Below are 17,244 nucleotides of genomic sequence, written 5' to 3' on the forward strand. Positions count from 1 at the left end.
CCCACCCCAGCTGCAGGAGAGCAAACGACCCCAGGAGAAAACTTGGCAGCTTGAACCTTTATTTTTAGTATTTTTTTAAAAAGCATAATTAGAAACTTTCAATACAGAAATAATCCTAGCAAACCATTTAAAAGTTTTGTTGTTCAACAGGAATTTCACATCAGGTCCACCAGGACGTCAGTCCAGCCCTGTGAGTCTCCCCACCCCCACCCCCCATTCATGCGTGTAACACTCAGTGGGACAGGCACACTGTCGTCACCAAATCACCCCACCACCTGGGTCTGGACGTCCAGTTGCCAGAGCCATAGCCAGCTTCTAGCCCGGGCTGGAAACCTCCAGGACCCCTTCCCCTTATTGCTCCAATCTGCAAGCACTGCCACACTGATGTCACGTGAACACTCAGACTTGAACACGCTGCCCGCCCAGGAGTCTCGAGCTCTCTGCATCCTGCCCAGGACCTCAGGTCACCCCGCACAGCCCTGAGGACGGAGACCCCACTTTCACTCCCGGCCCCCCACCAGTCAGAAGATGCCTGTCGGCTGGCCCCACAGCCGCCCTCCACAGCACCACGTCCCCAGGCCCAGAGCTCCCCCACCTCTTTAGGTGGCCCCAGTGAAGTCCTGCTCCCAGACAACCACAGGCTCTTGGCAGTCTTGGGAAGCAGAGAGACAGGTCAGAAGAAACCCCCAGTTTTTACTGATTAAAAACCCACCAACAGTGTTAACATGGAAAATCTGCAGTGTGATCTGTGATGTGATTGTCCGATCAGGGCTTTGCCTGGAAATCACCTAGGAAAGGAAATCTAACAAAACACATCATGGTGTTGAAATAAATTACTCCCAGGCTACGTGATCCTTTTAGGGGAAAGGTGAATGATGAAGTGTCCCGAGGGGGACAGTAATCAAGTGCAGATGACCCTGGCTTTTTCCTCCAGGGACCAGGGTCAGAGCTGGCTGGCTCCCAGCCCCAGCTGCCATTCCCTCCCACCCGCTAAGAAACCCTCCTGCTGCCATTGGACCAGAACAGTCCTGTCCATGACCCAAGGCTGCCTGCCGTCCACCTCTGACGCGGCACCCCACAGTCCCGCAGCGCCTGGCGCCCACTCCTCACACTCGGAGGTGCCCGGGGCCACAACAGGGACCCCAGAGCTCCATGGAAAGCCCCAGGCCGATGCAGACGAGGATGGGAGGCCCGTTCCCCTTTCCCACCAAGAAACGGCCAGAAGGCAAGGCTGCTCTGCCAAGAGCCCAGCCCCACAATGACAGGAAGCCATTCGATTTTTCTAAAAACACTGGACCCAAAGTGGGTAGGCCACAACATTTGCTGCTGTGCCAACCAAACCTCAGGAAGAGAAAGTGTGAGGAACTTAATTCATTTGATTTGGCTTCATTTTATGTATTAAAATAACGCTCCACAGTGCCCCTGCAAGCCCTCAGCCCTGCACAAACACACCCCTACCTTTCTGTTGGAACTGAAACAGGCTGGCATAAATTAAAAGCCATGGTTTCCCTGGGTTTGTAGTTCAGAGGCATCTAGAAGGCAGGACAAGAAATCTGGTGACCAAAAGGCAGGAGCAAGTCTTCCTGTAAGCCAAAAGGCTAGGCCTCTAATGAGAACCCCCAGGCCTACCTCAAGGCCAGGTCCCCCCCCCCCACCCTGCCAGAATGGTTCCGGGGGCGGGGGAGGAGTGGGGAGGGAAGAGCCGCGGCACAGGCTCCAGAGAGAGGGGAGACCCTACGTGCCAGGGACAGAAGCCGACAGCCTGGAGGAGAGAACAGGTAACACGGAAGACCCGCTCCACCGGCCCAGGTTGGCAAAAAACGTGGCTAGAACTGGATCCTGGCTCCTCAGGAAGCCGCCGGCCGCCCGGTGGGGCGGGGTGGGGCGGGGAGGGGCGGAGAGGGGCGGGGACGGGAGGGTCTACTGCAGCAGGCTGGCATTAAGGAGGCGGGAGCCGGAGCAGGCCGAGGGTGGTGCGGCTGGTCAAAGCAATATACATTATGTACAGATCTGGTTAATCAGTCCGCTCGGCCCGCAGCGTCCTCGCAGGGCCCAGGTGCCTTGGCCAGGGGGCAGGGGCACCAGAAGGGAAGGGCAGGTCATCCAACACCTTCTTGGCACTCAAGGGGGTAGGGGAGGAAGTGCCGACGGTGGCGCCTCCCGATACAAAAACGTGGAAAGAATTCTTTAAATAACGGCACGAAACTGAGACTGTCCCCGAGGAGCCCCGCGGGGCCTCGGGCCGGGGAGCGGCCGCAGCGCAGTCTCTGCAGTGGGCTGGGGGCATTAGCAGCAGCGCTTCTTCCGTTTACTGTTCTTCGTGAGCTTCACCACGTCATTCTGCTGCTGCTGCTGCTGTTTGGCTAAGTTGTCTTTCTTTGCGCGGAGGACCAGCTCTGTGATGCAGCTGAACATCTGTGAGGACGAAGGAGGCGGCGTGGGCCTCAGAGGCCTCAGAGGCCCGGTGTGGCGAGCCCCATCGCAGAGCCGTGTCTGCCCGCCGGCTCGGCCACCGCCCTAGGCCCCACTCCCCATTTGCTATTTCTACTCGTGAGGGCTTTTTGTACGTAGGTCCTCAAACCCTTTCCAGAAGGAGGTGGTCAGTTCTACAGGTCAAAAAGGAACAACATCAAAGCCCCGAGAGCTGTGTCTTAGGGAAATCAATCTCAGGGATTTTCCAGGCTTTCCTCTAAAGAGACCGAGAACCTCTCCACCTGGAATCCTGCTCTGGTGACAGGCCAGAGGAACGCAGAGCCTGCCCACTCCACGCCACATCACTGCACATCCCCCCAGAACCCTCCCCAGACCCCCCCCCTAAGACCCAGTGGATTCCCCCCCCCACTGCCCGCCAACCCACAGTCCTCTCCTCCACTCTGCCAGGAAAGGCATCAAGCACTTGACATAATTTGCTTCACTTACTGCTCACAACCCAGGAGGCAGGGACTCTCACCCCACCCCGATCTACAGAAGGACAAGGTAGCGACCTGGAGAGATGAAGTCCCTGCCCAAGGTCCCACAGAAAGGCCCGTCTTGTGATCCCAGCCTGACTCCGAGGCACCTGGGTTCCCTGTCACCGTGCAGTCGGGTGTCCAGGACACAGTGGGGGATCCAGGCTTCCCTGGGTCTCCAGATTCCACACACTGTGGGGCAAGACTCACCCGAAGCTACAAGCAAGGCCTGCTAGGCTTGTGGCAAAAGGTCCCACTTCTCTCCCACAGACTCACAACTACCTCCCAGCAGGCCTAGCAGAAGGGAAGCTGCCCCTGGCCGGAAGCTCAGCCGCTCTACAGGAGACCGGTCTCCCCAGAAGCCTCTGGGGGACGTGCAGCAGGGGCCGCCTGAAGCCTGGAGGCCACAGGGAAGCAACCAGGTGTCAACCAGGAGGCCAAAGCCCCAGGGAAAGCCTTGAGAGCGGACGGGGTAACAGGTGGCGCCAGGGAGGGCGGTGAGGCTGAAGACTGAGCAGGAACCCTGTGCGGCTGGGCTGTGGGCTGCGTCTCAGTGTGACTCGGCCTCTTACAAGTTGGGGGACAGACCTCAACTTGGAACCTCAGGTCAGAGGACTGTTGAGACACAAGCTAACACGTGCAAAAGGCCTAGCACGATGCCTGGCATCTAGTAGGCCCCAAGAAGCGGCAGCTACTAGGAGGTTTTGTCAGGCACCCACGTGCTCTGGAGAGAGGAGGGCTGCATCAGTGGGACAGAGCTGGGGCCCACTCCCTCCCGTCCCCGCCCCCGGGGCCCAGGCCTCACCTCTTCCACATTGACATTCTCCTTGGCGCTGGTCTCAAACAACTGGATCCCCATCTGCCCTGCGAATTTGTAGGCGTCTTCTGTCTCCACCACCTTCCGCTCAGGGTCGTCGTTCTTATTCCCCACTTCAAGGCAAAGCACAGTCAGCCCAGCCCTGCAGAAGTACCCCCTTGTCACCCTCCAGGCCACTGTCCCCACCGCGGGGGGTCCAGCCTCACCTAATATTCGGCACACATCATCACAGTTTTGGTTGATTTCATGAAGCCACCGCTTAACGTTGACAAAGGACTCCGCGCTGGTGACGTCATAAACCACGATGACCCCGTGGGTCCCCCGATAATACCTGCAGGGTCAGGATCTGTGTCAGAGCTTCAGCCTAGACAAGAGTAGCCCCTTCACGAAGACCGAGCCTGCCCGCATCCGGATGGCGCTCAGGGAGACGATGATGGGGCCCGGGCTCTCCTGCGCGACACCCAGCACCCCTCTCCCTCCGACCCCGGCCGGGACGCTCAGCAGCACCGTTGCTCACGCTTGTACCCAAAGCACCGGGGAAGAGGGAGCAGGCCTGAGATGGCCAGTCAAGTTGTTCGAGTCTGCCACTAGCTTAAAACGTCTTTGAAGGTCTTGTTTTAGGTTTAAAATACAAGTAACTTGTATCTGATGTCCTATTACCACTGGGCTTGTTTTAACATTGAAAGAATTTTTCTCCTCAAGCCTCTGAGTAAAATGCCACTCCAAAAAGACACACCAGTGGTGAAGCCCCGCCAGCGCGTCATTCACTCCACTTCTGACCCTGGGCTCATCCGTGCCGGTGGCAGCGAGCGCGTGGAAACTGTGTGGACATCCGGGCACAGCCGGGCAGAAGCTGTCCCAGAGGTGCCACCATCCAACCGTGCGGACCCTCCGGCCTGAGCTCAGCCAGAAGGTCTGGAAGGCAGGAGGACGTGAACATTCCCCTCCAGACACCATAACCCAAGCATTTACAGTTCAGAGGGACAGACGGAGGACGTGGACCCCACACGCCAGCCCCCGGGCTCCCCCCGCACCAGAGCCTCCGCGAGGATGCAGCCGGCGAGGCTGTGCGCGCCTCCGCGTCCTCACGACCGGCTCGTCGGCGCCCTGGCCAACTCTTCACTTTCTAGGCCCAGTCACAGGACAGAGGCTACCCTGGTGCCACCTCTGAAAGGCTGTGGAACCCCGGGAGGGTTAGCGCAGGCACCTCAATCACCTCCTTCCTCAACTATAAAACGGACACATGAGTACTTGCTCTTGGGACGGCTGCGAGGAATAAAGGAGATGACTTGTTTCCACAAGGGCCAGTCAGTAAGTAGCCAACGGTCAAGGAACGGTGGCTCTTCACCATTATTACTATTCCTTCAGTGACAAGCCAGGGCCCCTGACACAGGTGGAAGGAAACCAAGGGACAGCGTGCGAGGCCGCGGCCGAAGACCAGGGCTGCGAACAGAAGCGGCTGCGTGGCACCCCGGGCTCCAGCCCCCTCAGGAGCCTGCGGGGGTCTCCCTGCGCTTCATTCTGCCACAGCTCGGCCTTCCGGGGACACAGTGTCGCCGCCCCGGGGAGCCCGCACCGTGAAGCCGGGCAGGGGCCAGGCCCTCCAAACCTGCTGCTGCTGGAGCGCCAGGTCATCGCCCACCTGGGCAGGCATGCGTGCCAGGACCAGGGTGACAGGTGACTGTCCCCTGCCAGCAAAGGTAGTTCAAGCAGAGGAACACACTTCCTAGCTCTCCTGCGTTGAAGACTATTGAAAATACCAAGAAATGCTGAAAGGGCTTTATAGGAGAGCGAGAACCAGTCTGAGGACGAGATCGGGGCTCAGAGCTCTGACAAGAGGGACACCAGTGTTTCTGCGCCTCCTGTCACCACTGCCACCAGTAATCACACCCACTCACCCCTGCTCAGCTCAGCTCTGTGCCCAGCCAGCACCCAACACTTTACACCCACCGCCCTATCAGTCTTCGCAGCGACCTGGTGTGACAGTCATGAGGGCCGCCACTCTACCCCTGAGGCCACAAGGCCACGTGCGATGACCTGCTGAAGTCACGGTGTCTGGGTCTGACTCCTGGTCCAGGGCCAGCCATCAAAGGGGCTTCCTTTCCTCACCATCCAGCGCCTTGTTACTCACTCCTCCCTGACGTGCACCCCAGCCACGCTTCTCTGGGTCAGCAAACCCCAGCCTCAGAGAGATAAGAAACGGGGTGACAACAGGGCTCCTTGTCAGGCTAACAGGATGCAGTTTTAGTTTCTCTTTTAATGCCCCGAATCAGAAAAAGCCACACTACCACACCCCGACTGCCCCAATCCCTGAGAACAACTCCTGAACTCTCCCCCAAGACTCCCTCCTCCTTCCCCAGCCCCCCTCACGGGACGTCGTCTTTCCGTGCCCCCTCGGCATAGTGTGCGCAGCGCCTCCTGCCTCATGAGGCACAGAGTAGGGGACATAGGATGGAGCTTCCTCAGCGTCCCCAAGACCGGCAAGATGGCAGCAGGGGGCTGAGCCCGTGCTCCCCAGCCACCACTGTGCAGCACTGCCCCCTTCTCGAGTACCCCAAAAGACACACACTGCCCTCCACTAGCTGAGCTGCTCAGTGTCCCCAACAGAAGGAGGAGGCGGTTCACCCCCTGCCCACCCTGACCTAAAAGGAGCTGACCTCAAGGTGGCCACAGGCTTCTCTGCACCCCAGCCCACTGCCCTGCCCAAAGCCCTTTTCACAGCCACGGCCCCGGTACGCTCAGCCACCCTGAATTCCCAGAGCGGCTTCAACCTACAGGAGACATCAGGGCATCTGCCTCAGCCCCAGTCCCTCGGCATGGGGGCCAGCAGGGAGCAGGGCTGTGGACTGGACCAGAAGGCAAGAGCTTTGGCATCAAATGGGCCTCACTTCAACTGTGCCCTCGCTGGGCCTCAATTTTCTCACCCATAAAATAGAAATAGTCACAGACTCTTTATTTGGGATTAAGTGAAACAAACTCAGTAAAATCCTCAGCGACAGTCCCAGCTCAGAGTAAGGACATCTGGGCTCGGGGCCCAGACCTCCCGACCTGGACGGGTGGTCCTGTTCAGGTCTGGACGCTTGGGCTGCCCATGCCATCCATCCTACCCCAAGGAGCCTCAGACCCAGCAGCCCTCCTTAAGGCCTTACTGGCAGTTGCTAAGACACAAGGGGACTCGGGCAGATCGTCAGCAAGTAGTCACAGAGAGCTGCACCGGCAGAGGGGTCTATGGCATCACCGGCCATGGCGCACGTGTGCCCGACACTGCTGGCCCAGTGACAGAAGCCCCTCCTGCTCGGGCAGCCCACCCACTAGCCTAGTCCCTCTCCCTGCCTGGCAGCACCTCCAAGAGTCCCCCCACGACACTCCCCGCCTCCACCGTGAGGGCTTCTCGTCCCTCAACGTCCCAACGCACACAAGATCCTGAGGAGTCTCCAGACGGGCTGCCCGCCTGGGGTCTGTCCCGTTTCCAGGCCGAAGGGAGGAAAGGGATCTCTGGCCAGAAAACTCACACTCTCCCAAGAGACCCCCGTCACACAGGAACTTCGGGCAGAGGCAAAGGAGAGGCCTATGAAAGAAGCAACGACTGCAGGCCCAACAGCGGCTCCGCCTCTGCACGCACTGGGGGGCGCCCAGGCTCAGGCCCCCGGCGCTCACTCACCAGGCCCGCTCTCTGAAGTCCCTCATCTGTAAAACGCAGAAAGCAACAGTGCCGACTGCAGCGGGCGCAACGAGATCGTCGGGGTGAAGCCCGAGCACAGAGCACCTGGCACAGAGGACTCGACATTAAAGCCAGCCCTAAGGAGAAACCCTCTGGGAAACTGAAGCACAGAGAGCTGAGGCAACTTGCCCAAGGTCACACAGCAGAACAGAAATATAAATTCCGAACCATCTTCAAAGCCCTGCTCCTTCCTGGAAGCTGTTCTATTAACAGCCCCAGAACCGAGAGCCCCTCCACAGGTCCACAGGGCTCCTGCTGGGTCCCCCTCTTTCCAGCTAAGGACCACAAAGGCGCTGCAGCAGCAAAGGAGGCAACACTCTGGGTGAACCAGGTTCCTGGTAAAGGGCTTTGGGGAGGCAGAGGAGGCCTCCCGACGGCCTCCTATGTACCAGTGCTCCTTCCTGGCCTCTCAAAAAAGAGAAGCCTCCTCCAAGTCGGGGTGGGTGACAGGAGCCTGCACAGCCGACCACGGCTGTCACAGCTAGCACCGAACAAGAGTCACTCACTGTGTCTGACCATGCCACATCCCTGTTCTTCCATTTTATATACCAAGGAGCTGAAGGTTAGGAGGTGAGCTGACTGACTCGTACGATCCTGCCAGCCCCCAGAGCCACGGCGCTCAGCCACCAGCCGCCTGTGGACAGCAGCCCACCTTGTCGCCTCCTCCTCTCACGCCACACCAGCCACTGGGGCCAGCGAGGAGCTTGCCTCCTGACAGCTCAGGGGCCCACCCCAGTGACATTTCAGGGAGCCCGGACACCCGACATGTGTCCAAATACAGGTGGCGAGGGGAGAGAATTGCGGGGGCCAGCCCGACTCACGTGGAGGTGATGGTTCGGAAACGCTCCTGCCCAGCTGTGTCCCAGATCTGCAGCTTCACTTTCTCCCCGTTGATCTCCACAGTCCGAATCTTGAAGTCCACTCCGATCGTGGTGATGTAGCTGCCTGCACACACACACACGTCAGCCAGGCCCACGGGGCACCCCGTCCAGATGCGGCCTCAGCCACACAGGGGACCCCGGCCTCCGCAGTGCTCCCTGCTGGCTCTTTGTGCCCAGCGCATTCCAGGCCCCGGGGACAGAGCCCTGAACAAGGACGACAAAGCCCACAATCCCATGGACCCCTCAGTGGAGGTGAGGGCGAGAGGACACGATGAAATGAAGTGAGAAAGACTCCATTTCCAGAGTGAGGAGCCCCACAAAGGAACGGGAACCAGGATGAGACCAGGGAGGGGCAGGCTCCCTTCATGAGAGGGGTGGGTGCAGATGTGTCAGCAGTGGCCTGAGCGTGCTGGGAGACCCAGGCCACACTCTGGGGTTTCTTTTTCCTGTGCTATTCCCAACACTGTAAATGACCCACAACATTACCATTCTAACACACAAGTCACTACCTGCATTTTGGAAAACATGCTGCAGGCAGAGGAGACGGAAGCAAAAACAGCAATGGGGGAGGGGGGTGTGTGTGACATGCGGTGGAGCACGCAGTGGGAGGCAGGCAGGGGGACCGGAGGCCAGGTCTCAGGGTCTTTGTGCCATTTTCACGAGCTTGGCCTTTCTCTGGTGTGTGGCAGCGCGGCACTGAGGGGTCTGAATCAGAGCCTGAGCCGCACTGGCAATACTTCATTCGGGCATCTCTGTGAAAGATGGAGTGGAAGAGAAAATCTAGCCACCGTCGTGTCCCACCCGCCCGGCCTACAAACAGCAACATTCCTGCTCTGTTTAGGGCGGACTGTGTAACGCAGTGCTGCAGGCGAGATCCACACACACCCAACTGTATGGAGCGCAAAGGAGGGGTCAAAGTTCAAGGTGGGGCAGAGATCGAGGAAGGCTTTGGGGAGGAAGCCACGCTTGGGCCTGGAAAAAACAGGCACCATTTCCAAGGCCGGGAGAAGGTGGGGGGCAGAGCCCTGAGCACCTCATCAGTGGAGCCCCGGGCTGCTGCCCAACATCCTTACACGCCGCGCAAGCCTTGCCCCAGGGAAGTGCAGGGCGCCGGTGTCGGTGGTGCCGACCTGGAGGAACCCCTGGTACGGACTCTGCCCGCGTGAGAAGGCCGCAGAGGCGTGCCAGCCCCGGAAAGAGCTGCCAGAGCCCCGAATGGGCGAGATGAATTCACCCCTCGGGTGTGGGATGGGCAGAAGCTGCTGTGACGCTTTGGCCCAGAACCAACGATGGACTCCACTAAGAGGCTGGGGGTAGAAATGGGAAGGAGACCCTGCCCGGGAGACCAGAGCTGAAAGCTCCCAGGAGTGAGCAAGAGGGGCACGAGGAGGAAGAGCAGCGCTCTAGACCCTGAGGAGCTGCCCGGCCCGGGAGTTCCCATCCCTGAACGGAACAGCAGCAACGGCCAGCGGCTACTGCGGGAGGGATTCCTTAGTCCGGGCACTAGGACTCCGGGCGTCTCGGGTAACCCTCGCAATAACCCTGTGTGGGAGGGACGCCGAGGGGTCCCACTTCACAGATGGGCTGAGACTTAGTGGCGCCCAAGGGCACACGGGGCAGACAACTCTTCCTGACTTCACACCAGGGGTGCCGCAGGGCTGCTGTCAGACCAAACCCAACTCTCTCTACCAAGAGGGAAGTGTTCGCCATGTAATCACTTCGTAATTGCAGCGCGCTGCCCCACTGCAGCGCACGCATTCCGACGACAGAGTCATGTTCGGTCCTTGATCGGAGAGGGCAAGCCAACCGGAAACCTCTGCAATGAATCTGACATTCAACAAACAAAAACGTGTCCAGCTTCACCAGCGATCGGGAAAACACACGCTTCGGGGATAGCACGTTCTGCCCACTAGCTTATTAGCAAAAACGAACACTAAGACGCAGCACTGATCAGAGCTGACAAGGGGCACTTTTGACCGCTTCAGGGGGAGCGTCACTTAGCACAGCTTCTTTAAAAGACAAGTCGGCATTTTCAATTGCCTTTAGCCCCTGCCCTCGTTAGCATTAACTCCCCTTCTACACAAGGATGAACATACGACCCGTCCCACCTAATGCATCACTTAAACCAGAAGCAGCCAGAAAGCACGCACACGTCGGGAGCACGGCTGCTGAAGGATGAAGGTCCACGCACGCACGGCGCAAAGACCCACAGGCATTCGGAAGAAGCAGAGGTCTGCTAGAGATGGGGAAGAACGAAGGCCAGTTGCCAACCCACCGCATGCGGAGTTGGAAAAAAGCCAGGAAGACACACACGTGCTGGACAGAAGCTCCCGGGGCACGAGAGCAGGGGCCGGTGAAGGGCTCCCATTCTTCACCTCGTAAGTCTATCTGTTTGACATTTTATCCAGGCATGTACTAACTAGTAATATTCAACTTTTCTTTTTCTCCCTTAAATGCTGGGGCACAAGAAGTCTCTGGGTGGAAAAGGGATGGGTCCACAAAAGGATTTTTTGAACCAGACAGACAGTAGGCAAAGGCCCGGCCAGGTAAAGGGATCTCAAACTCAAAATACTCCAGCAGCACCCCAGGGGCACACTCACCTGAGAAAGTGTTGTCTGCAAAACGTAACAGCAAACTGCTCTTGCCCACACCTGCAGGAGAGAAAGCAGGAGATGAGGGGGGCGTGCATCCCTCCCTCCAGCCCAGTCCTTCAGGGAGTTGGCGCCCAAACGCGGACTCCTAGAAGCTCAGCAGACCCGTCGCCCACCTCAGTGCTGCTTTTGATCTCCCTGATCGGCCACACACCAAGCCCATCTCTCCCACTCAACGTCTGACCTCTCCCTCTGTCCTGGTGCGAGATAAGCTAGGGAGTCCCGTGGGGAGAGATGAGAAAGGGGCTTCTGCCCAGGCCCCGTGCTGATGAGACCCAGAGGAAGATACCAGATGACAGAAATAAAGCAGGGGCAAGGTCAGCCATTTGAAACAGCCAAGTGTGTCTAAGCCACACGGTCCCTAGAAAAGCATACACTGAGTGGAGCCCCAGTTTGTGTGCAGCATGAGACGAGGAACTGTGGACCTGAAAGGGACCCTTGAGATTATCGAGGCCATTTTACAGGTGAGAAAACTGAGGCCCAGACAACACAAACCAACTGCCAGCCATCCCCCCCCGCTGATGTCACTGCCAGCTGGATTGGTGGGGGTGTGGGGGGGGTCCGCCTTATACTTGTCAGCCCAAGAGCTCACACGTGCTCAGACCGTTTCACTTACCACAGCAACCCCTAGCCTACTTGTCCCAAGAGCAAGCAGAATCCCATAAGCTTGGCTTCCCTTTACCTTAAAATGAGCAGCACTAGCCTGTGCACCTGCCCTGTCTCCCCCATCCCATCCCCTACCCCTGCCAAGCCTGAGGCCGACTGGGTGAACCAACCACAGAAGGAAAGAATCGGAGCCCACAGAGCTGTGTGTGCGATGGGCCCCTGGACGCGCCTGTAATTCCCGCTCCGTCTCTGAAGAGGCACCAGGGCCGCGGGAAGCTAAGCAGCTGGCCTTCGGGGCCTCCGCGGGGACGCATGGGGCTGCGATGTGAAGCCAGGGCTCTGGGGCGCTCTCTGATACACACTGCCAGGGCAGTCTTCCTGTACCTGGTTCAGAAAGTGGAACCAAAGGACCCCAAAAGGGCTCCTGCACCTCCCTCCTGTCAGATCCGCAGCGGCAGCGCGGCCACAGCTGGCAGGAGGAGAGCTTCCACCAGGGTCTCAACTGCCCCCCCCATGCTAAGTGTACACTGGTGGGGAGGAGCCCGTAAGTGCTCATCAGAACCTGAGAGGACGCTGCCTCCGTCCGTCTCCCACGTTGCTTCTCGAAACCTAACCAACCCCAGACATCCTCTCCGGCCAGTTCTCTCTGATGCTCTCTTCTGGGAACTGTTCTGGGACACCCAGAACTTGTTTCTTAGAGTGAACCTTCCCTTCCCAAGGACAGGGGTGCGGCTCTGAGCAGACGGGCACTGCACCCGCAGTACCTGCTGCTCAGGCCCTGGGCCTGCAGTGCTCCTACTCGGGGCCACTTCCTCATTGTCGCCTCAGTGAGGCTTCCCGCTGAGCCCAAGGAAAGCCCAAACCCTGGGCTGGGTGCCTCACGGCGTTCTGCCCAGCTCTGACACCCCATCAGGCCTGCCGGCTCCTTGGCTTCCTCCTGGAGCCTTCTGGGTCTGCTTACTCAGCTAAAAGCTGCGTCTGGGCCACTAGCTGCGAGTTCCTCTAGGAAGCAGATCTTGCCTGCCTTGGCCTGGATATTTGCAGCGCTGGAAGCGGGCTCAGCACTCAGCAGACACCGACAAAGCACGGCTGAATGAACTCAGGACCAAACAACAAACGCCGATCGCACGGACAGCTCTGCCGTCTGATGCTATGACCACAGCGCTCACCGAAGCCAAAGCAATGTTTTTCAACTTTCAGGGGCAACAGAATCCTTCTTGAAAATTAAATTTTATCTGAATCCCATATATCTAAAACAGGTGTGGAAGGTGTGCCTGGGTGGCTCAGTCAGTTAAGCGTCTGACTCTTCGGCTCAGGTCACGATCTCAGGGTGAGACTGAGCCCCCTGTCGGGCTCTGCACAAGGGCATGCAGCCTGCTTAGGGTTCTCTCTCCCTCTCCCTCTGCCTCTGCCCCTCCCTTCCCACCGATGGCTCGCACTCTCTCTCTCTCAAACAATAAAATAAAATAAATAAAAGTAAGGGGAGTTGCTCTCTCTGCAGGAAGCAAGGAAGCAGCAGTGTGCCCTCCAACTTGGCCTCTCCGAGTCCCCTTCACTCACCCCCGTGCTCAGCAGAGCTGCTGAAAACCACCAGGCTGCAGAACGACCACTACGGTCACCACAGTAACTGCTGCTCTGGGCCTGACCCCAATCTCCGGCACTGCTCTTCCCTTTGAAAGGGAGAGAAACCCACCCTCAGAAACGACCTCTCTTAAATATCCCTGGAAGAGGCCTCCTCGGGAAAACATGCTCTTGCACTCATCCCACAGGACTGGCCGAAGGGAGGACGTAATATGTACCAATCTACCTTCAGCACTGCTGAAGACAAGGGCTTCCCAAGAACCCTACGGAGCACAAAACCCAACCAGTCCAGCCCCATCACCTTCTACACTGTGAAGAGCACAGGCAGCAAAAGACAGATTTATTCGGCAAACACCGCAAGTGCCCCTCAACCATCACCACTCTCCCCTGCTCCCTGCCTCTCGGCCTACACAGATGCTCGGGTCCTCAAAAAGCCCCCACAAAAGTCCCCACCCTCAGCCCTGCTCCTCCTCTGGGCTACAGAAAGTTCCCTCACCGTCTGGGCTTCAGTTCTGGACAGCTGAAGTCCCTGAGACCTTCGAGTAAAGCGCTCACAGTTTTAATCCTGGCTCGGTCACCCACTCACTGTACAACCTCAGACAAGTCACTTCCTCTGAGCCTCAGCTCACTCATGTGCAAAGTGAAAGGCTCTAACTAGTTCTCTGACGGCCACTCCAGCCTCCAGGTTCTAAGAATGAGGATGGCTGGCCACACAGATCAGACTAAATGCTATTACACTTCTGTGCTATAAAGTCAGAAGAACGTTGGAAAAAGTGTAGAACCTCGGCCATAAAGAAGAGCTGCAAAAGCTGAGGGAATGTATCCCAGAAGCATGTACAATGTGGCAGAGTGGGAAGAAGAACTCTAGATTTTGTAATAAAGAAGCAAACACTCATTGAGGGCCCGATGCGGGGCCTGACACCAGCTGCTCCCGCATCGCACTGATGTGCATTAGCGCTTGGCTATGCCTGTGATGAGCTGTGTGACTTCAGGCAGGGCAGTCAGCTCCTCTGAGCCTTAGTTTCCTTATGTGACAAACTGCACAGGGAGCAGGTAAGAACCAGATGAGAGTGTCCACGAAAGCATCTGAAAAACCTGAAAGCCTCCCCATAAGGAACCAGTCCTGGGCTGTCCCTCATCCTCTCCTCCTCGCTCAGGTGCCATGCTCAGTCTGAACCGAGGCTACCATCTCCCAGGCTCATAAGGGTCCAGCTTTGACTCCTATACCTGATGTACTTCTACAAGCTCGGACTGAGCTAGGAGCCAGCCACATAACTTAGCGAGTCTTCTCCCACACCTGACTTCTGAGTGAAAAATCAACACAGCAGGCAAAACGTACTGTGAAAAAGGGGGCCAGAACCACCCCCTCGGTTTTACAGAGAAAAGCCAACAAGCTGCATCCTCTTGCAGAGTTTATGCTTTTTCATTTTTGGATATCAACACACAAGCCCTAGAGGGATAAGGACCCCTGACTGTGGTGGGCTTCCTTTCTCTCCAAAGGGAGAGAAATTACCCTGGTGTCGGCCCCTGGGAACAAAGGCCGGGGCTGAAATCAAATCCTTTAAAAGCGTAAGTCTCGGGACCCTGAGGAATGCCAGACTCCATCTCCAAGGGTTAGTCTACACAGCTCATCTAGTTTTCTTTCATTCAAACCACAACGAATCCACCCTCCACCCATCTAACTCCTTCCTTGACCACAGCTACTCTGCATCTCCCTCGTTGGCCCCTAACTTTTCCCCTTACCTCTCCCTTCCACCAGTAACCACAGAAACCTCAGCCATCCTTCACTGGATCCAAACCACCAACCACATCCCAATCTAGCTTCACAGTGAGATCAAAACCCACTCACTTCCACAGCCAGCTATAGCCCAGTGTCACCCAGCACTCCTCCATCAGCGTCTCACAACTCCTTTGATTTGCCCCCCCCCCACCCCTTTCCTTAACAACCCATGGGCTCCACCACCAATCTAGCCTCTGCCTTCAGTCATATGACTCCCCTGCCCTCAACTCAGGTCTGGTCTATAAACCTGGCATGCTACCAAGCCTTCTTCCCCATCATATAATCCCAGCACCTCAGCTATGCTCCCATAAACCTCCTAGGGCCTGCCTCCCTGACCTCTTGGTCACCCCATAAACCTGCTTACCTGCCACACTCCAAACACCTCTAAAACCCTCCACCCTTTCCCAGGAACCAACCTGTCTTTTCTAGGAACTTAACACTGATTCATTCATTCATTCAACAAATGTGTTTTAGGCACCTACTGGTTGCAAGGCACTGCACCAGGCCCTGGAGAAGATGCACTGCATGGAGCTAGGAGCTCTCCCAGAGAGCATACGTGGTCAAAGCCCTTTTGCAATACTGGCTGACCCACCTCCAGTACCCATCTAGTATACAGTACGTAGCAGCAAACACGTACTGAGCACTCTCTACGTGCAGGCACTGTTGCCAACACTATGTGTGCATTATCTCACCGAACACTCACTGAGCCCTGAGAGGCAGATGCTACTATTACTCCATTTTACAGATGGGGAGACAGAACCACACGGGTAATAACTCAGCAGGAATGTGCCAGGCCCTGTGCAAGGTAATCCCATGAGAAAGGTTCTGGGATTATCCCCAGTTTACAGACGAAGAAACTGAGGCTTACAAACGGCACTAATAATCACATCAATAGCTAGCACCTACCCAGGGCTGACGTTACGCCAGGCTGGGCGCTAAGCACTTTCCCAGCTTTATCTCATCAAACAGTCATACCACCCAGCAAGGCAAGTCCCCACCTCACAGATGAGGGAACTGAGGCTCACAAAGGCGAAACAACTTGCCCAAGGTCACGGAGTAAGGAAGCTGGTAGTCCCAGAACTCGAACCCGGGTCTCTCCAACTCCAGGCATCGCGCGACTTGACCAAGGTCACACGTGAGGCAGGGGCAGGCGCGGCGAGAGGACCGGGGGCCCCAGCCCCGACCCCCATGCGTCCAGCCCCTCCGCTCCGAAGCCGGGTGCCCCAACCTCACCTCGAGGCTGCCCGCAGCCCCTCTACGCGCCCCTAGGGCCGGCGGCCGCCAGGCAGCCCCGCCCCGCGCGGGCCGGCACCTCCCCGCCCGCCTGCCCGCCCCGAGGCCCCCGCGGGCCGCGCCCGGCAGGGCCCACGCCGCGTCCGGCCGCCGCGGCCCTCACCGCTGTCGCCGATGATGAGCAGCTTGAAGAGGTGGTCGTAGTCCCGGGCCATGGCGGGCGGGGGAGGCACGCGCGGGCGGGCGGGGTCGGTGCTGGCCTCGCGATCCGCAGCTCCCTCCGGGCTGCTTCGGCAGCGGCGGATCCACTTCCCGAACAAACAGCCGGAACTGACAGAAACACCTCCCTCTTCTCCCCCTCCTCCTCCTCCTCCTCTTCAGCAGCCGCCGCCGCTGCCGCCGCCACCTCCCTCCTTCCCGCCCCGCCCCGCCAGCGCGCAGGCGCAGCGTTTGACACCGCCTTTGCGCAGCCGCAGCCGCGGCCAGCCGCGCCCTCTCCGCGCTCGCGCCCCGCGCAGGCGCCCTAGCGGACTCCCGCGGGCGCGGGCGCGAGCTAGTCTTGCCTGCGTCTCGTCGGCGAACGTCGCCACAGCGGTACGCGGCCCGGGGGTTCGGAGAGCGGGGTTGCTGTGGAGCCCTGAAGGACGCCGAGAGCGCCGGAGAAGCTCGGCCGTGGCCCGGGACGGACTGGCGCCTGCATCTTCGAGAGCCGCAGGCGCTGCGGAGACGCAAAGACCGGCACGCAGTGACCTTGGAGGCGGGGCTTACGCCGAGCTCCCGGTTTCTCGAGACCCGGGATCCGGACACTCCGCCCCCTTCCGCACGGACGCCGCCTCCGGGGTGCTGGTCCCGGGCCTGCGGGCTGCACGTCCGTGTGGACGCTGGCTGCCCGGTATTGAGGGCCACGAGTCGCCTGCGGAGCGGAGCGTGAGAGGAGTGTGGCCTTTGAATCACCTCCTGGCCCCGTGACCCGGTGGAGCCTGAGTTGCCTCCTTGGTAACATGGGGAGGGCAGTTCCAGAGTCAG

The 17,244-nt window shown here is 58.4% G+C and overlaps 1 protein-coding gene across 2 annotated transcripts; it reads right to left on the reverse strand.

Annotated features, from left to right (window-relative positions):
- Positions 1 to 44: 44 nt before the first annotated feature.
- Positions 45 to 16,585, reverse strand: LOC111156468 (RAB35, member RAS oncogene family). Of its 2 annotated transcripts, XM_022517391.1 has the most exons (6): positions 16,382 to 16,585; positions 10,968 to 11,018; positions 8,308 to 8,431; positions 3,972 to 4,096; positions 3,754 to 3,878; positions 45 to 2,415 (listed from the first exon to the last, which is right to left on the reverse strand). In XM_022517391.1, the coding sequence occupies exons 1-6, from the start codon at positions 16,431 to 16,433 to the stop codon at positions 2,287 to 2,289; spliced, it is 606 nt and encodes a 201-aa protein (XP_022373099.1). In that variant the 5' UTR covers positions 16,434 to 16,585; the 3' UTR covers positions 45 to 2,286. The 2 variants fall into 2 exon arrangements, with proteins under 2 accessions (XP_022373099.1, XP_022373100.1); XM_022517392.1 differs by lacking the exon at positions 3,754 to 3,878 and having other exon boundaries at positions 2,278 to 2,415.
- Positions 16,586 to 17,244: the final 659 nt, after the last annotated feature.

Source organism: Enhydra lutris, unplaced genomic scaffold (genome assembly GCF_002288905.1).
Source record: "Enhydra lutris kenyoni isolate GAN:26980312 unplaced genomic scaffold, ASM228890v2 scaffoldscaffold46, whole genome shotgun sequence".
Classification (NCBI taxonomy): domain Eukaryota; kingdom Metazoa; phylum Chordata; class Mammalia; order Carnivora; family Mustelidae; genus Enhydra; species Enhydra lutris.